The sequence below is a fragment of the Hyperolius riggenbachi genome, chromosome 2 (assembly GCF_040937935.1).
Source record: "Hyperolius riggenbachi isolate aHypRig1 chromosome 2, aHypRig1.pri, whole genome shotgun sequence".
NCBI classification, from domain to species: Eukaryota; Metazoa; Chordata; class Amphibia; order Anura; family Hyperoliidae; genus Hyperolius; species Hyperolius riggenbachi.
Genome location: NC_090647.1, coordinates 469,575,050 through 469,595,981, shown reverse-complemented (window position 1 = coordinate 469,595,981; position 20,932 = coordinate 469,575,050). Strand labels below are relative to the sequence as shown.

General features: G+C 43.2%; 1 protein-coding gene across 3 annotated transcripts in view; it reads left to right on the top strand.

Annotated features, from left to right (window-relative positions):
- Nucleotides 1–20,932, top strand: part of WSCD1 (WSC domain containing 1) — a 220,917-nt gene that overhangs the window by 136,644 nt on the left and 63,341 nt on the right. For all 3 annotated transcript variants that reach the window (XM_068270212.1, XM_068270210.1, XM_068270211.1), the window contains one exon: nucleotides 6,539–6,723. In XM_068270212.1, the coding sequence (XP_068126313.1) occupies nucleotides 6,539–6,723 (185 nt within the window). The remainder of the gene's footprint in view (nucleotides 1–6,538; nucleotides 6,724–20,932) is intronic.

Genomic DNA, 20,932 nt, shown 5'->3' with positions numbered 1-20,932 from the left:
CCGGGCCGAGTACACTGCAGGAGTCAGCTATTGTTCCTAGCCACATGGCTCATTAATATTCACTGCACACTGTGTTATTCAGTACGAGCTTTTCTGTGATCAGGAAGCAGGCAGGACATGACGACACATTTGACAGAAAAACATGGAACCTGCCATGAGCTGTGAGCATCAATCTCTGCATATACTATATAAAAATTCTGTGAAGTACAAACGTGGACAGTGAAATGCATATGTAATGTAAGTACAGCCAATCTTTAGCTACTGATATATGTGTTTATTTTCTCTGAGACCTTATACCTAACAGCTCCTCTTTAAAGGAGAACTTTAGTGAGAGGTATATAGAGGCTGCCATGTTTATTTCCGTTTAAACAATACCAGTTGCTTGGCTATCATGCTGATCCTCTGCCTCTAATACTTTTAGCCATAGGCCCTGAACAAGCATTCAGCAGATCAGGTGACATTGTCAGATCTGACAAGATTATCTGCATGCTTGTTTCTGGTGTGATTCAGCCACTACTTCAGCCAAATAGATCAGCAGGACAGCCAGGCAACTGGTATTTCTTAAAAGGAAATAAATATGGTATTCTCCGTATACATCTCACTAAAGTTCTCCTTTAAGGACTGAACATTTTTAATATGTATGTCAGGAGAGTATATTGCTGTTACTTTTGAAATGATGGGCTTGTAATTAGTGATGAATGCAAAACTGAAAAAATAGACCTTTATTTCCAAATAAAATACATACATTGTACTGTGTCAGGGCTCTGCCTCTGACACAGGAGACCAGGGTTTGAATCTCGGCTCTGCCTGTTCAGTAAGCCAGCACTTATTCAGTAGTAGACCTTTGGCAAGTCTCCCTTACACTGCTACTGCCAATAGAGCGCGCCCTAGTGGCTGCTGCTCTGCTCTGGCGCTTTGAGTCCGCAAGGAGAAAAGCGCAATATAAATGTTATTTGTCTTGTCTTGTCTTGTCTACTAGGGAAATATTTTAAACCTTGCAATAACTGGGACAAATGAGAAAATAAAATGTGTGGGTTTTTTCCACAGTAGAACGTTTAATTGTAAAACTATAATGGCCGAAAACTAGTGAGAACTAATTATTTTTTTTCTGTTTTTTTCTTATTATTCCCATTAAAATGCAGTTAGAATAAAATAATTAGTAGCAAAAAGAACTACCAAAAGAAAGCTTAATCAGTGGTGACCCCTCCCCCCCCCCCCCCCCCCGAAAACTATGTATAGATCATTTCAGTGTGATAAGTACTGATAAAGTTATTGGCAGATGAATGGACGCATTGCTGAAAGGTGAAAATTGCTCTGGTTTTTAAGGGGGAAAACCCTTTGACGGGGAAGAGGCTATACTGGGCAGCATGTATGAGCTTACCCTTGAAATTTAAACAACAAGTCCATGGTCTTAGACTGGCAAACGTCTACTAGATCACTAGTGCTGTAACTAGTACACATGCGAATTGTGGTCTGGCACTGCATGCTTATTGTACAGTATTAAACATCTAGTGAGTTGAACTTAGCCTGTATCATTTGAGCTCTGGGAAGCCAAACTCATTAACAGGCACACAGGGCAACAAAGCAATGATTTTCAGATTTTCAACCACCTTCTTCATGTGATAGATTTTGAGTCCTGCTTTTTAAAATGTGGAAATAGTCACAGGCACATTTCTTTTTTTTTTTAATGGACATTATTTTAATAATAAAGGTGATTTTAAGAGGGGCAATGCAGGTTAAATTACTAGCATTTAAAACTGATTGTCTGTTGTAACAGCTTGAATTTTATTATGAAGTATGCAGTAGTGTAGCTAGAGATCATGGGGCCCCATAGCAAAGCTTTCATGAGGCCCTCAGATGTAGGTACTTTTAAGCATTGCCACCTGCCCCTACCCTATGAATATGAATTAACTGGGCAGTTTACATTCTCATGCAATTAACACTGCACATAGTTCATGGGCACTGATACAAAGTCAGAGGGTGGAGAAATACAAGAAAGTTAAGGGTGAATACATTAAGTACCAGCTGGGCCCCCTATGCTCCAGGGCCCCATAGCAGGTGTTATGGCTAGTGCTACGCCCATGCGAAGGACACAAACTTCTATGGCTGGAAAATAAAGCTGCATGCTTTCATCACCTTGCAATTCCTTTAACCTCTTGACGACCAGCTAACGCCGATCGGCGTAAACTGGTCGTCTGCGGGTTACCATGGTTTTCCATGTCAGTTCACGGAGGGTGTCTCCGTGAACAGCCGGAGAGCCGCCGATTGCGGCTTGCCGGCAAAATGTAAACACTCGCTGTTTACATCATACGGCGCTGCTGCACAGCAGCGCCGTAAGGCAGATCGGCGATCCCCGGCCTCTGATTGGCCGGGGATCGCCGGCATCTGATAGGCGGAAGCCTATCCTTCAATGCGCAGGACGGAACTCTGTCCTGCGCATTACGGAGAGAGGGAGGGAGGGAGGTAAGGAGGCAGAGGGCGGAAATGGCTGTGGAGGGGGGCTTTGAGGAGCCCCCCCCCCGCAAAACGCAGATGGCCGGCGGCGATCAGACCCCCCCCCCGGCAGGACATCCCCCTAGTGGGGAAAAAAGGGGGGAACTCTGATCGCCCTGGCATAATACTGATCTGTGCTGCGGGCTGGAGAGCCCACGCAGCACAGATCAGCCAATACAGCCCTGGTCGGCAAGTGGTTAATGTCCACTAGGCTCCAGGCATCAGCCTAGGTCGCCTTGCAGGAGATCATTTTCTGGTAGGGTGGCAGAGACCCCAGGCCAGTGGCATAGCTAAGGAGCTATGGGCCCTAGTGCAAGTTTTAAATGCCCCCCCCCCCCAAGCACTCTATACATAACAGTTGATACAGCACACCAAAACCTGCCAAGGACAACCACAGTGTCAGAGATGCAAGAAGGGTATGGGGAACAGTGTGTTAAGGATTACTACTATTCAAAGCATCTATAGAAGTGATTATTACAAGCACAGGACCAATAGAGAGCTAATACTGTGATAAAGGGGGAAGCCTTCGGGGCCCCTCTGGCCCAAGGGCCCCGATGCGGTGGCTACCTCTGCACCCCCTATTCCTATGCCACTGGAAGTATGAACTTCAAGTAACGCCTCTTTGAAAAGCACCTTCATTGTAGTCATAAACCAAATGCTGCAAGGAGGAAGGCACCAAAGGGGAACACAATACCTTTTTTTTTTTTTTTTTTTTAAATGAAGGCTTTACTATGGGTAAAAGCAAATGTTCTTTGTTCATGGGTCAACTCTATTCTTGTTCCTGTCGAACACCAGTTTGACTGTTTAATTAGATATGTTTGTACAGATTCAGTCATCATGGTGGCTGGATAGTGTAATGGTTAAGGACTCCGCCTCTGACATAGGCGACCAGGGTTCGAATCTCAGCTCTTCCTGTTCAGTAAGCCAGCACCTCTTCAGTAAGGAGACCTTGGGCTAGACTCCCTAACACTGCTACTGCCTTTAAAGTGCTTCCTAGTGGCTGCAGCTCTGGCGCTTTGAGTCCGCCAGGGGAAATGTGCAATATAAATGTTATTTATCTTGTCTATCTCACATAAAAGGTGTTTGCACCTTACAAATGATAAGAGAAAAATAATAAGTGTGAGAAAACTCAAGAGAAAAGTTTGTCTCAAGGCCTCTAATAATATGGAGGAAGGATTGCAAAAGATTAAGCCATTCTTGTTATACAATTATGACCGACTTTTGTCTGATATCTCTGATGTTCCCTGTTCTGGACACTGGCAGACCAGACATGCAGGCTGATACTGATTGTATTACTGGTGCACACAAAATAATTGTAAAAAATGTCTCTGTTTGTGGTACTATTATGTAAAAGTTAAATTGTCCCTGAATATTTTGAATTTAAATTACTGTTGACTGAACCAAACAACTGTTTGAAAAATTCCAGGGGCTATACCATAAAGGTCTTGTCTTCCACAGAGGGGTATCTTCTGTGAGAAGATCACAGACTCCCACCCAGGGCCTATAAATAACACATATTTACAGCCACTAGATCAGGGGTCCCCAAACATTTTAAGTCGAGGGCCGGGTCAACATACTTCAGACTGCTAGGGGGCCGGAGTATACATAAAATGATGTAGAAGTCTTTGCGGGCCAGACAGTGAAGCATACCCAGGTGACTACCTGAAGTCCAATTGGACAGCAGTGTCACCTGATGTGGAGTTTGATTGGAAACCAGCAAAGCACTGCTTTCTGGCTTCCATGTGGATGGGTGGTGCCAGCACTACTATTCTATATGCGGACCACCAATATTTAAAAATGTAGCAGACCGTATCTATAAGTAATACATTTTGTGTCTGGGGGGGCCAGTAAAAAAGCCTCAGGGGGCCGCATTCAGCCCGCGGGCCTTAGTTTGAGGACTACTGCACAAGACCTTCATGGTCTGGTAGTCCAGAGAGTTAGATAAGTAATGTGCTGAGGAAATGGTTAGATAGGATGTTTTGGGGTGAGTAGAGGGAATAATAGATTTTTACGGTTTTGTGGGATATATTTTACAGTATACAAGAACTAATTGTGGTCAGAGTCAGTCAGGCATGTACATGAACTGTACTGATGTATTGCAAAACATTTTTATGCTGTAGGACTTACATTCCTATATTTTCAGTTGTAACATATTTGATCAGACATTTAGTGGCACTGCAGCTTGTCTGCACATTATAGTCATAACCACCTTTGCTGTTTATTATCATTGCTTTGTTATGTAGGGCTTATACTTACACATTTGCACCTGCAGCATATCTTAAACTAGCGCTGCTTGCCTACAGAGAATAGCTTTAAACTTCCTTGTATTGTTTATCATCATTATCATCAACACCACCATCATACTGATTTGTTGTGTGGGTCTTATTCTACAACATTTGTAGTTGCAGTATTGCAGTATTCGACCATGCACTGACCATCAGTACTGCTTGTCTGTAAAGGAGAGCAGACTTATTTTTTCCTTCCAGCTCCAGCACAACCAAGGTTTGGTAGTGCTTTATATATTGCAACAGGCTAAGCATACCATGGCAGCCATTCAAACCACTGCAGCTCACTAAAATGTAGTAGTCTGTGACCTAGCATAAGTCATCTCAATGCAGTTTCTCTTCTTATTCCTCCCGGCACACAGCTTCTAGTAACCAATTTTAATGATTATGTTGGATATATTCTGCTACATTTTCAGGATTTTAGACCTAAAAAAGCAGGGTCTTTTAGGCGGAGACTAGTAATGTTTAGCTGTATTAATACAAACGCTAAGGTCTCAGTCACAATACCAGCGATCCTGGGAGATGTATAAAGCTTTGCATTTTTACTGGCTGCCTGGGTATGTGGGGCAGCCAATTTCTATGAAAGTGAATGGGGCAACCTCTCTTCACCATTTCAAAATGTATGCAGATGCATTTTTACATGGTTCTGTATACAGCTGCCCTATAAACACTCACAAGTATTACTAATGTTATCTGCTTGTTCACCCTTTTATTTTTCCTGTTAAATATTTAACAAACATAGTTTTGAGAGCTGGCAAGAAGTCTTTATGCACATAAACCATTAATGCATGTGCAGTGTGCTAAAATAACATGCAAAAAACATGTGTTTTTCATTTCTGAAAGCAGTCAATGGGTCGAGCCAATGCACTTTTTCTTCTTCAAGTTTTCTTTTGGGAGATATTTTTTATATTCTATTTAAAATACCATCTATACTCAACTATAAGTCTAGAAATGTAGGTCTGACTTACTAAATAAAAGTATAGGGGTCGACTTATACACAAGTCACGAGCAACACTGAGCACACTGAGTAATCTGTGTACGATTAGTGACGTTCCCATTTGCAGCAATTTACCCAGAGGTAAATTACACGTTCTTGATAAAGGAAATGCCAAGAAAACACGGGTCTGAATTCCTGGCCACAACATTTAATAAGGAACGGGTCGGGAAGAGAGATACTGGGTTGCAGGAAGAAGAGTAAATAATTGCTGCAATTGGGGGCCTGGAGACATTTGTTGGCTGGAGACATTTATTGGCTGCACTCAAGGGCCAGGAGGGGTTGATGGCTGCAATACTGTATGCAGTGCAGTCATTAACCCCTCCTTGTCCCGAAGTGCAGCCACTAAATTTGTTGGGTGCTTATACTTGAGTCAATAAAAAATTACAGCTTAATTTTTACAGCTTAATTTTTTTTTTACAGCTTAAGCACAATATTGTGCTTACAGTACAATATTGAAGTCAACTTATACACAAGGTTGACTTATATAGGATATAAGTCAACTTTGCAACACTCTACAAATAAAAAAGGACCAAAAAGTAGGTGAAAAATGCTGTCAAAAATATTTTCTTGCTTGCTGGTGGCTTAAAAGCCATTTTATTAATACGGTGAAAAATTGCACCAAGGAGAAAGGGAGAATTGAATAAGGGCCCGTATGTGATTTTTGCTCTGTATTTTTCTTAACAATACTGCAGTAAGCTACTTTCTTACATTTATATCGTAAAAAGATACAGAATTTAAATGTATACTTTTTTTCTTTTAACAGGACGTATCTTTATGCTGGTTTAGCCTATGGATCTGAGTGTTACTGTGGCAACCGCCTTCCCCCAAACCGCGCCAAAGAAGAAGAATGCAACAACGAGTGCAAAGGGGAGAAAGGTTCTGTTTGTGGAGGTGTTAATCGTCTCTCTGTCTTCCAGCTAGAGGAGCTTCAAGCTTCAGCCAAGCAGAGTAAGTTCTGTAAAACTTGTAAATAGATTCAATATCAGCTCAGTGACCTGTCCATGAACCACTTCAAAGCACCACACTTAGGAAATGAGTCAGTTTCAATTAAAGTTAACGGGAAAATGTACCATTTTAGAAATCTACATTTTCTCAATCTCAGATTAGTTTAAGTGCAAAAGTTTGCATGAATGCCCGTGTTTAGTCTTTCAGCTTCCTGAGGGTAAAGCATAGACTGGTGTCGCATTTATCAAACTAAATATTATGCACACTTTATGCCACCAGTCTACACTCTTACAGTGTAACTAAAACAAAAAAGCCTTTACCTAGATATCAATTTGCATTAAGAATGTAGACAGTACCCAGTATTGTAAAACGTGTCCAAAAATATACCTTATTTACCAGCTAAAGAAAGCTAGCTTAGAGAGTGAACATCATTGCCATGTACAGCAAATATGATTTGTCACTCTCTGACAGGGTATGTCAAAATCTGCTTCTCCCCATAGAGTGCCCCAGTGTTGTGGTGCCCCCAGCACTGTGTCCCTTCTTTTTGTCTTAAAGGAGCACTGAAAATATGAGACAGACTTTTATTGCACCCCAGATCTCCAGTGTGTAAACATATGCTGCAAGTTTTTAGTGCCACTAAAATGTGTCTCACTTTTGCAGTCTTCCTTAGTGATTACAACATCTCCATGGTGTGTCCTAGCCTTTCAGTGCCACTGTAATAAAACCTATCTACACAAGAGTTTTCTTCCCCCAACCGCCTAAGCAATATGAAGCTGGCCTTCCCCTCCTCCCTTTAACCCCCATACTCAATGGGACATGCAAAATTACCAGCTATGATGTCACATATGGGCTTCCATTTTGGTCTTTATCAGTTCTTCAATAGGTCACCCTCCAATAATGGTTTCTGTAGGCATGATCTCCAAGCAGTGATACCTGTAGGCATCACAGTAATGGTAATAGGAAATTAGGACTAGAGTTGAGCTGAAATTTTCGAAATTTCGCATTACTATAATTACGCATGCGAAATTCGCGATTACGATGCGAAATTGCGGTAGCGTAATTGCCATTAAAATCGTAATTGAAAATACCGTAAGCGTAATTTTCAATGCGAAATTTCGCGTTTCGTTCATGCCGTAATTTCGCATAAAACGCTACCGTAATTTCGCGTTAAACCGTAACGCTGCATATAATATAAAAATGCCGCCGACTTTAAGGGTTAATAGCAAAGCCCCCTTAAATGCTAAGAGCCTCAAATTTGGAGAATATATTAAGGAGATCAGGAGGAATAAGAGGAAAAATTTTTTTTTCAAAAAGACCTTATAGTTTTTGAGAAAATCGATGTTAAAGTTTCAAAGGAAAAATGTAAACATTTAAAAACCCGCCGACTTTAACGGTTAATAGCAAAGCCTGCTTAAAGTTTAGGAACACCAAATTCCCAGGGTATATTAGGGGGATCAGTGGGAATAAGAGGAAAAATATTTTTTTTAAAAAGACCTTATAGTTTTTGAGAAAATCGATTTTTAAGTTTCAAGGGCGAAAATGTCTTTTAAATTCGGAAAATGTCAGTTTTTTTTGCACAGGTAACAATAGTGTATTATTTTCATAGATTCCCCCAAGTGGGAAGAGTTTTACTTACTTCGTTCTGAGTGTGGGAAATATAAAAAAAAAACGACGTGGGGTCCCCCCTCCCAGACCTCTTTAACCCCTTGTCCCCCATGCAGGCTGGGATAGCCAGAATGCGGAGCACCGGCCGCGTGGGGCTCCGCACCCTGACTATACCAGCCCGCATGGTCCATGGATTGGGGGGTCTCGGAAGGGGAGGGGCAGCCAAGCTTTCCCCTCCCCCTCCGAGCCCTTGTCCAATCCAAGGACAAGGGGCTCTTCTCCACCTCCGATGGGCGGTGGAGGTGGAGGCCGCGATTTCCTGGGGGGGGGGGGTCATGGTGGAATCTGGGAGTCCCCTTTAAAAAGGGGTCCCCCAGATGCCCACCCCCCCTCCCAGGAGAAATGAGTATAGAGGTACTTGTACCCCTTACCCATTTCCTTTAAGAGTTAAAAGTAAATAAACACACAGACACTTAGAAAAAGTATTTTAATTGAACAAAAAACATAACCACGAAAAAAGTCCTTTAATATTCTTAATTAACCATTAATACTTACCTGTCCCTTTAAAAGCCAGTTCCCACGCAATATCCTCGGAAATATACTAATCAGTTACAATATAACAAAGTTATTACAATGTAACAACTTTGTTACATTGTAACTATGCCGCACCCGACGCCACTCGCCGCTCAGCCGCCGCACCCGCACGCACCCGACAGAGCTCTGAGCTATATAGCTCAGAGCTCCGTAAGCATCTTTGTATTTGGGCTCCAAGGAGCCCCATTGGTCCTTAGCAGACCAATGGGGTTCCTTTAAAGCAGAAGGAACCCCATTGGTTTGCTAAGGACCAATGGGGCTCCTTGGAGCCCAAATACAAAGATGCTTACAGAGCTCTGAGCTATATAGCTCAGAGCTCTGTTGGGTGCGTGCGGGACGCTAAGTCCCCGCCGGCTCCCGCTGCCTTCCCCGCCTCTCCCACATGTCACCCACATGTCACCCACATGTGGGTGACATGTGGGTGACAGATGTGGGCGGGGTGGACAGCGGGAGCCGGCGGGGACTTAGCGTCCCGCACGCACCCGACAGAGCTCTGAGCTATATAGCTCAGAGCTCTGAAAGCATCTTTGTATTTGGGCTCCAAGGAGCCCCATTGGTCCTTAGCAAACCAATGGGGTTCCTTCTGATTTAAAGGAACCCCATTGGTCTGCTAAGGACCAATGGGGCTCCTTGGAGCCCAAATACAAAGATGCTTACGGAGCTCTGAGCTATATAGCTCAGAGCTCTGTCGGGTGCGTGCGGGTGCGGCGGCTGAGCGGCGAGTGGCGTCGGGTGCAGCGTAGTTACAATGTAACAAAGTTGTTACATTGTAATAACTTTGTTATATTGTAACTGATTAGTATATTTCCGAGGATATTGCGTGGGAACTGGCTTTTAAAGGGACAGGTAAGTATTAATGGTTAATTAAGAATATTAAAGGACTTTTTTCGTGGTTATGTTTTTTGTTCAATTAAAATAATTTTTCTAAGTGTCTGTGTGTGTATTTACTTTTAACTCTTAAAGGAAATGGGTAAGGGGTACAAGTACCTCTATACTCATTTCTCCTGGGAGGGGGGGTGGGCATCTGGGGGACCCCTTTTTAAATGGGACTCCCAGATTCCACCATGAACCCCCCTCCCAGGAAATCGCGGCCTCCACCTCCACCGCCCATCGGAGGTGGAGAAGAGCCCCTTGTCCTTGGATTGGACAAGGGCTCGGAGGAGGAGGGGAAAGCTTGGCTGCCCCTCCCCTTCCGAGACCCCCCAATCCATGGACCATGCGGGCTGGTATAGTCAGGGTGCGGAGCCCCACGCGGCCGGTGCTCCGCATTCTGGCTATCCCAGCCTGCATGGGGGACAAGGGGTTAAAGAGGTCTGGGAGGGGGGACCCCACGTCGTTTTTTTTTTATATTTCCCACACTCAGAACGAAGTAAGTAAAACTCTTCCCACTTGGGGGAATCTATGAAAATAATACACTATTGTTACCTGTGCAAAAAAAACTGACATTTTCCGAATTTAAAAGACATTTTCGCCCTTGAAACTTAAAAATCGATTTTCTCAAAAACTATAAGGTCTTTTTGAAAAAAAAATTTTCCTCTTATTCCCACTGATCCCCCTAATATACCCTGGGAATTTGGTGTTCCTAAACTTTAAGCAGGCTTTGCTATTAACCGTTAAAGTCGGCGGGTTTTTAAATGTTTACATTTTTCCTTTGAAACTTTAACATCGATTTTCTCAAAAACTATAAAGTCTTTTTGAAAAAATTTTTTTCCTCTTATTACTCCTGATCTCCTTAATATATTCTCCAAATTTGAGGCTCTTAGCACTTAAGTGGACTTTGCTATTAACCCTTAAAGTCGGCGGCTTTTTTATATTATATGGAGCGTTACGGTTTAACGCGAAATTACGGTAGCGTTTAATGCGAAATTACGGCATGAACCCACTGCAATGCGAAAATTACGTGAAAATTACGCTTACGCGAAATTTCGCGAAATCCTTCTTCATTACGATTATGTACTTACGGCCATAATCGTAATTACACTAATTACGCGAAATTTCGCGAAATCGTAATTAGGTCATTACGCTCATCTCTAATTAGGACTGATAATACTTTAAGGGAGCAAAACACAACTTCAGTATTCTTCACTACATATTCATATTCATATCACAGTCTTTTGGGCAATCACGTTTCATTATTGATCTCACAATCAAGAATTGATCAGCTGAAATTCACAACCATGTACAATGTATTTTTCATTTGTCCTTTGATTTGATTAAGTTCCAGTGGGGTCCTGTATATATTAGTCAACTGGACGTCCACAGTGTGACATGTGAAGGATTGATCGATGCTTACCAGAATGTCCGATTGCTCTGCAACTGAGAATATGGTTGCTTATGGCTGTTTCTGATCACTGGACAATCCAGTCATTTTTATTAGTTTGTTAATTGAACTTCAGTGAATATTGACTCGTGTTCCATTTCTTATTTGGGAATCAGTTCCCCAACATTGGACTTGTCTGTTTGGAGCTTGCAGGATAGACCTAAAAGTATAGTTAACTCTTAAAGATATATTTAAAATGTAAGCCATTTGGGGGTTTAATTAAAATAAAAAATAAAATATCAACCTATGTGCTTGGAGGTGCCCATTGCTAAGACTTTGTGCTCCAATTGGTTCAGATTATCTTTTCAGACATTCTTTTTAAGTAATCATCTATGCCACCACCCCCCCCCCCCCCCCAGACCCAGCTCTTCCTTTTGCATCCATTGTAGAGGGGGGGGTGATCATTGTGAGTTATGCTGGGGGAGCCAGTAAGGTCACCACCTTCTTGCACAAGTGAGAGGAAGGGCCTGTGCATTCTAGCACCAGGCCACTGTATGGAATTACATAGAATATTGAAATGTCAGGCCTAGTCCAGCACTTCCGATAAAATGGAGAATTCTGTTTAAGATTGGCTTACTGACATTCAAATCCTTGCACAATCTGGGCCCTGGATACCTGAAGGACTTGTTGCAACTACATCACACCCCCCACAATCTTAGATCAAAAGGACGTAACACCTTGGTCACCCCCAGAGTCCACCTCAAAACCTTTGGAGACAGAGCCTTTTGTCATGCTGCCCCTACACTTTGGAACTCCCTGCCACACCCAATCAGGACAGCTCCATCCCTGGAAGCATTTCAGTCTAAACTGAAAACCTACCTCTTCAGTCTGGCATTCATGAACATCTGACTATCTCCTCTGTAACACAACCCAGCCTGCAACCCTGTATTAATCTGAGACACAGCTATGCGCTTTGAGTCCTATGGGAGAAAAGCGCTTTACAAATGTTATTGTATTGTATATTGTATACTTCATTTAGAGGGGCCTGATGCCGTGTTGGATTGCATCCAATGGCGATGCTGCCAACGGCAGCCCCAAATGCTCCTTGTTTGATATGGCCTGACATCAGAGCTGTGAAGAATGCTCCTGGTGCCAGCCCACGTCCAACATTAAAGTATATAGGGTTCAAAGTCATATATTCAAGCAGTCACATAATCTGACCAAACATGTTTATTCTGATTACTAGCAGTAATTTACCATTGTGTTAAGGTACACATACACCCAACATACAATGCCTTGCAAAAGTACCACTTGTTTCTAATTATTATTCATTTACATGGTACTGACATTTTTTCAAAAGCACTTTACACAGCACATTAACCAATTCATGTCACTACCCACAGCTCGCAATTCACTTTCCCTACCAGCATTATATGTAGGTAGAAAAAAACAGTCTTGTAAAAGTAATACCTTTTAATACCTACCAGCATTAGAATCAGAATAATTTATTTCGCCAAGTAAAACGTGGGGTGTACCCAGAAATATTTCTGGCACATACAGGGTCAGTGATGGTACAGTACACATATTATTACTTAATTACACATTACATCATTACAGTGGAGAGGGACTGGAGGGGTCCGCCCGAGTGCTATGCCGAGTGGGGCTGCCACACTCCATGTGGCGTTTGCAGCTCTCCAGCCAAGTACAGACTCCCCTCTGCATGTCCTTGAAAGTGCAGAGAGAAGAAGGAAGAGAGAAAGAGAGAGAGAGGGAGAGAGGAGAGAGAAAAAGAGAGAAAGAAGGAGCTAGAGAAAGACAAATAGTCCCCATGGTGGAAAACGGCAGTCCTGGCCATGCAATCAAATCCCTCTGGCCATGCTTGCAAATATGGCTTCAGGCTTACGGCCTGGTCCAATCCGGTAGATCCAAGATTGGTTGGTGCCACCGTAGATGCGCTAGTCCAGCATCAGTGTCAATGTTGAAATTAGGAGATGCCAGTGGCAGCAGGCAGCAGGAACTGTTGCCACTGTGCGGGCACAGTAGTAGTCAGTTGATGGAGCAAGGGACGGGGGTCACCACAACAGAGCTCCAGTAATGGTGGTGGGGAGCCTGAATTCCAAGGTTGTGCAGGGCTGCTGGGAGTGGGGCAGAGCTGACCTATGGTGGGCTCAGACCTAACCAAATCCAGGCTTTGTTGATTGTGCGGTGGCCAGTTGTGCTGGTCCCAGCAGAAGAGCTGCCTGTGCAATTCTGCTGCCTCCAAGGTCCACAGTCCAGGCTTATACTTTGGACTGAAATATCAAATAGGAAAGGCTTCCTGGAGGTGTATGTATAATCCTGTCATTGTTTAGTTTGGTACAAGGTGAGTGAAAAGACATCATGTTAAAAACTATTCCCCCTCCGAGTTGTATCAACTCAGGGAAGATATGTATTTCAGAGTCCAGCTTTTACCAACACCCGACTTGAAGGTATTTTATTTATTATTTATTTATTGTATTTATAAAGCGCCAACATATTACACAGTGCTGTACATTAGTTTAGGTTAGAGACAATATTTAGGGGTGACATACAGCAATATGACAATACAGGAGTACAAGAAAGACCAGATCACGCAGCACAGTATGAGTACAAGGTAATTCTTAGTTAGTCACTGGATGGGAGCATGGAGATTAGGCAAGTTAGGTTCACTCAGATGCATAGTATGGGTTTACAGTAATGGAGGTGCATGATTATGTAGGACACAAAAGGAGGAGGACCCTGCCCAAAAGCTTACAATCTAGAGGGAGAGGTAAGGAAATGAAAGGTAGGGGACCAGAGTTCAGCTGTGAGTTTAGAGCACTTGTGAGGGGTAGTAGGCCATAGTGAAAAGGTGAGTTTTGAGAGCCTTCTTGAAGATGTTGAAGGAGGGGGCTGCCCTAATGGGTGGAGGTAGGGAGTTCCATAGTGTTGGAGCAGCTCTTGAGAAGTCCTGGAGGCATGCATGGGACTGGGTGATGCGGAGGGCGGTCAGGCAAAGTTCATTGGAAGAGTGGAGTGAGCAGCTAGGTGTGTACCTCTGAGTAAGATCGGAAATGTAGGTTGGACAGGTTTTGTGGACAGATTTGTAGGTCAGACACAGTATCTTAAATCTGATTCTGGACTGGATAGGAAGCCAATGGAGGGATTCAAGGAGGGGATCCGCCATGGTGGAGCGATGGGAGCAGTGGATAGTTCTGTCTGCCGCATTCATGATGGACTGCACTGGGGCTATTCGGGTCATAAGGAGACCAGACAGAAGGGCATTGCAGTAGTCAAGGCGGGAAATTATGAGGGCATGGATAAGGAGTTTGGTGGTGGCAGAGGTCAGGAAAGGGCAAATCTTACAGATGTTACAAAGGTGGAAGTTGCAGGACTTTGTGAGGTTTTGGATATGGGGAGTGAAGGAGAGTGCAGAGTCCAAGGTGACACCCAGACAGTGGGCTTGAGAGGTAGGGCGAATGGTAGTGTGGTTAACAGTGACACGCACATCTGGGAGGTTCATGGATGGCCGGGGTGGGAAGATCATAAATTCCGTTTTGTCTAGATTTAGTTTCAGGAACCTAGCGGACATCCAGGAGGAGATGGCTGATAGGCAGGAGGAGACCTTGTCCATGGTAGTGGTGGATATGTCAGGGGCGTGGAGCTATATCTGGGTGTCATCTGCATACAGATGATAGTTAAAACCCATGGAGGAGATAACCTTGCCAATGGAGGATGTGTATAGGGTGAACAGTAGCAGGCCAAGGACCGATCCTTGGGGGACTCCCACCGAGAGGTGGTTGGGGGTGGACAAGGACTCATTGAAGGCGGTCGTGAAAGAGTGGTTGGAGAGGTAGCATGAAATCCAGGTCAAGGCGAGATCATGAATGCCCATGGACTGGAGGGACTGGAGGAGTAGGGGATGATCTACTGTGTCAAAAGCTGCTGAAAGGTCAAGGAGGAGGAGAATGGAGTATTTACCTTCAGCTTTAGCTACTGTAAGGCAAGGTCATTGACCACTTTGGTGAGAGCTGTTTCAGTTGAGTGGGCAGGCCGAAATCCAGATTGCAGTGGGTCTAGCAGTGAGTTGGCATTGAGGTACTGGGTCAGGCGTTTGTGAACCAGACGCTCAAGGAGTTTTGAGGCAAAGGGGAGGAGGGAGATAGGACGGTAATTGGAGGGTAGTGAGGAGTCGAGGGAGGGTAGTGCTGGGCGTAATGGAAAAAACTACGCTTACGGATCATTACGCGTAATTTTACGCTATTACGCATTACGGAATTACGCTTACGGCGTAGACATTTATCTACGGTTCATGTCTGTAATTACGCATGGCCCTTACGCAATTACACGTAAGAATACCGTAATGCAGGTTGTTGCGTTATTGCCTTACGCATAATTTCCTACTAGCAATGAATGCGTAAGGCAATGCTCCCAAGCGGAAATGTTGACGCATGGATCAATGTTAGGTAGCCGCCGACTTTAAGGGTTAATAGCAAAGCCCCCTTAATTGCTGAGAGCCTAAAATTTGGAGAATATATTAGGGAGATCAGAAGGAATAAGAGGAAATTTTTTTTTTCAAAAAGACCTTATAGTTTTTGAGAAAATCGATGTTAAAGTTTCAAAGGAAAAATATATACATTTAAAAACCCGCCGACTTTAACGGTTAATAGCAAAGTCTGCTTAAAATTTAGGAACACCAAATTCCCGGGGTATATTAAGGGGATCAGTGGGAATAAGAGGAAAAACATTTTTTCAAAAAGACCTTATAGTTTTTGAGAAAATCGATTTTTAAGTTTCAAGGGCAAAAATGTCTTTTAAATGCGGAAAATGTCAGGTTTTTTTTGCACAGGTAACAATAGTGTATTATTTTCATAGATTCCCCCAAGTGGGAAGAGTTTTACTTACTTCGTTCTGAGTGTGGGAAATATAAAAAAAAACGACGTGGGGTCCCCCCTCCCAGACCTCTTTAACCCCTTGTCCCCCATGCAGGCTGGGATAGCCAGAATGTGGAGCACCGGCCGCGTGGGGCTCCGCACCCTGACTATACCGGCCCGCATGGTCCATGGATTGGGGGGTCTCGGAAGGGGAGGGGCAGCCAAGCTTTCCCCTCCCCCTCCGAGCCCTTGTCCAATCCAAGGACAAGGGGCTCTTCTCCACCTCCGATGGGCGGTGGAGGCCGCGATTTCCTGGGGGGGGGGTTCATGGTGGCATCTGGGAGTCCCCTTTAAAAAGGGGTCCCCCAGATGCCCACCCCCCCTCCCAGGAGAAATGAGTATAGGGGTACTTGTACCTCTTACCCATTTCCTTTAAGAGTTAAAAGTAAATAAACACACAAACACTTAGAAAAAGTAATTGAACAAAAAACATAACCACGAAAAAAGTCCTTTAATATTCTTAATTAACCATTAATACTTACCTGTCCCTTTAAATAAATGATCCCTCGCAATAGCCTCGGAAATGTTCTATCAGTTACAATGTAACAAAGTTATATGTGAGACCCCCCAATCCATGGACCATGCGGGCTGGTATAGTCAGGGTGCGGAGCCCCACGCGGCCGGTGCTCCGCATTCTGGCTATCCCAGCCTGCATGGGGGACACGGGGTTAAAGAGGTCTGGGAGGGGGGACCCCACGTCGTTTTTTTTTTATATTTCCCACACTCAGAACGAAGTAAGTAAAACTCTTCCCACTTGGGGGAATCTATGAAAATAATACACTATTGTTACCTGTGCAAAAAAAACTGACATTTTCCGCATTTAAAAGACATTTTTGCCCTTGAAACTTAAAAATCGATTTTCTCAAAAACTATAAGGTCTTTTTGAAAAAAAAAAATTCCTCTTATTCCCACTGATCCCCTTAATATACCCTGGGAATTTGGTGTTCCTAAATTTTAAGCAGGCTTTGCTATTAACCGTTAAAGTCGGCGGGTTTTTAAATGTATATATTTTTCCTTTGAAACTTTAACATCGATTTTCTCAAAAACTATAAAGTCTTTTTGAAAAAATTTTTTCCTCTTATTCCTTCTGATCTCCTTAATATATTCTCCAATTTTGAGGCTCTTAGCATTTAAGGGGGCTTTGCTATTAACCCTTAAAGTCGGCGGCTTTTTTATATTATACGGGAGCGTAATATTACGCGATTACGGCAGACTGTGTAATTTCAATAGGAGTTTACTGTCTTACGCGTAATTTGTTACGCGTAATAACGTAACCTACGGTCTACGCGTAATTAATTATGTGTAATACCGTAACCTTACACGTAACGCTTACGGTGCATTTGTAGTGAATTACGATGCATAATTACGCTAATGCGTAATTTCGGCCCAGCACTGAGGGAGGGTTTCTTGAGCAGGGGTAGTACAGTGGCCTGCTTGAAGTCTGAGGGGAAGGTGCCTGTGGATAGGGAGAGGTTAAACAGGTTAGTGAGGACTGGGGCAAATTCCGTGAAGTGCGGCTGGAGTAAATCAGAAGGGATGGGGTCAAGGGGGGGAAGTAGTGGTATGGGAAGTCTGCAGTAGGTGGTTGACTTCAAGTGTGGTAGTAGGAGTGAAGGTGGTGAGGGAAGGATAGGGTGGAGGAGGATCTGGTTGGGAGGGAGTGGGAGGTGAAGATTGAAGATTAGATATTTCCTGACGGATGGAGACAATTTTGTTCGTGAAGTGGGTGGCTAAATCTGTGGCAGAGAGGTAGGAAACGGAGGCTGGGGGGTGGATTTAAGGAGGGAGTTGAAAGTGGCAAAAAGATGCCGGGGGCTGGAAGCTTGTGCTGTTATGAGCTTGGTAAAGTATTCCTGCTGTGCATAAGCAAGGGCAGTGTGGAACTGCAGCAGGTTAGTCTTGTACTGTAGGAAATCCTGGTTAAGTCTAGTTTTCCTCCATTTCCATTCAGTGGCGCGTATTTCTTGAGAAATCATCCTGCACCACCACAGTAATATTAACATTATGGTCTATGGCAATGCCCAGTCAGGCACGGTGATAATCAGATGCAGAGATGACCTGATCAGTCCTAGAGTGCTTTGGTATTCCCAGAAAGAACCCAGAATCTTATGCAGTCCAGCAAAGATATAAAAGTTCCCATTTATAATATAAAAAATTTAGTGCCTTTTGGAAGTCATGCAGCTGTGCTGTGATATATATTTTGAAAAAAAACTCTAAAACCAAATAAGAGAGGAATGAACAAGCATGAGCCAGAATGCAAATGTGTTAGTATAAATGATACGCAAGCATGGTTTCAATAAATTTAAATGTGTTTAAATTTTTAGGTGTTCTGTTATTTGTTGTATACCATTAAAGCCTGGCAGAGGTTTTAAACTTTCCCCACTGAACTGAAAGTCTTATTATGCAGTCTGTATCTCACCTTGGAAGATTTGCATTTATTTCTCCTTTCGTCACAACACCTGAAACTAGGACAGGAAGTGAAGAAAATTGCAATTGCAATTGAAACATTTGAATAAAAGAAATTGCAATTGAAACATTTATTTCATCTCTAAAAAACAAAAAGAGTAGGATAAAATTCAATTTTTCAAGCAAAATATTCAGGTTTATTTAGCATTTCAGGAGAAGTGGTGGCGAGGAAGCCCTTCACTCTGGTCATAGTAAGTTTTGCATGTGATTTCCCCATGCACACAAAATTGCAAATTTTTCTGGTATTTTATGAATGATCTTTTGTGCACCTTTTTTGTGTGTTTGTGTGACTTTGTGTATTGATCGGAAAAGTAGTGAAAGTTGTATCAGATGACTTCTGACGATGCAGCACCATAGGAAAGCATTACATGCGTTTTTGCATGCAATTTGTCAATGCAGAAAAACACCTGTGATATCAACAAGTGTGACGCTGCCTCAGCCTCTCCAAACAACAATGTGGTTAGCTGGAATTAATTTTAGTCAAAGGATACAATAGATGAGAAAATGGGATTGCAGTTGTTGATGAATAACTATCATGAGAAATTCCAAAATGTAAAGTATATACAAACTAGTCTACCTAAGCCCATTTAAAAACGGGCTCTAGGTAGAGAAATTACCGCTGTCAGTCAGCACACGCGCACCCACCCACCGCGCACACGCACACGGCCGCCCTGCTCCCTGGCCCGACCTCCTGTCCCAACGGCTGTCTGTACTGCGCACATGCGCAGTACAAAAAAACTTCGGACGGACAGACAGGGAAAGTGGATGATGCAGGGACAGTTAAGGTCTATTGTATAGGATGAAACCTAGACTTCCCCTACAGTAAAACACACTATGGGCTTGATTCACAAAGCCGTGAGAACTCTTATCATGGTCACGCTAGCGTTTTGTGTGCGCTTTAATGTGCGTAATGTTTTTCACGCGAATTTACGCATGAAATTGAGGCCGTGCACAACTTCAGCTGAAGTCGGTTAGTGGAGCTGTCAGCGGGACCACCGAGGGCACCCAGAAGATGCCGAGGGACTTCGCGGGCTATGGGGGGGGGGGGGGGCTGGAGGAAGCCCCAGGTAAGTCCAGATACCATTTATTTTCTCTTTTCAGGGTCTGTTTAAGAGCTGTTTCCCATGGGCACTTGCTGGGCAGTAAACAATGGCCACAGCGCTCATCATTTAAGAGCTGTCTATTCAATTGAGCAGCACTGGTACAGTAATTTACCGTGGTTTGCGCAAACATCACTTTTCAATCCCAATTTATCGTCTGAGGTGATCCTGGATGAAATAGGTTGTTTCCAGGATTGTATGTCCCCCTTTGGGTGGGAAGAACATTGATCACTGGGAAGCACTGCTGAAAGCTGCCAAATGCTTTTCTGCATGCTTGTAGAAAGGCATTTGAGCGAGAGGCTGCAGGAGGCCCATTTAAACCGGGCCTAAGTTAGATAAATATGGAGTCTGTGATGTGTCTGTTGTAATTTAAAGATATCGTTTTTCTAGCTTTTCACATGTTCCTTTTTTACTCTTTTCACACAACTGCTACACGCATGTAGCTAATTACAGTAAGTCAGAATGAGTCAGATTACACAATCAGCATACTCATTCTGATTCAGTAAATGGAAAAGTATCAGAGAATTAGAACAACAGCCATTTGCCATTTCCTTTTCAGTTTGGGTTCCCTTGAAGGCTTCAGGTTTACTATTTGTTGCACCCTGTAATATTTCTTTGCTTATATTATTGATGCGTAAGTCTGTGGAGCCGGCTTCTGTTTGCTCTTAGCGTTTTCCCATGTATAATATATTCATGAAATCTATTGTTTTGGTAATTCTGCTGCAACACAAGGGATTAGGTGCATCAAACAATTTATATTATCTATTTGACATTTGCAGCATTATTTTATGTTTGCAGACATTAATTACAATGATAGCTCATCTGTGTGTCAGTAATCTGTCTGCTCATTCAGAGAAATAAGCTAATTTGCTCTTCTTGCGGTAATGAGTCCACGAGATAAGAAAACATTCACTCGGGGCTTTGAGGGCAAGTCAACACCATTCAAAACAAATAAACAGGAAAACTTGTGAAGAAAAGTAGACAGATTTATTTACACTGAGTCAGCTATAGGTCACTTGGCACCCGCTCGTTGTTTAGGAAATGTACGAAATACAGGACATAATTATGAGTTCAAAATTTAACTTGTAAATTACATTATGGAAATTACAAGATTTCATAGTAGGCGAAGAAACAAAAATCGGGGTACTTATGTGGTGCTTTTGTAAGCAGCAGGGTTACTAAATCGAGATCATACTAAGACATAACAGGGTTGGTGATGATCATGTCTAGGGGAACTCACGGAGAATCACGTGATG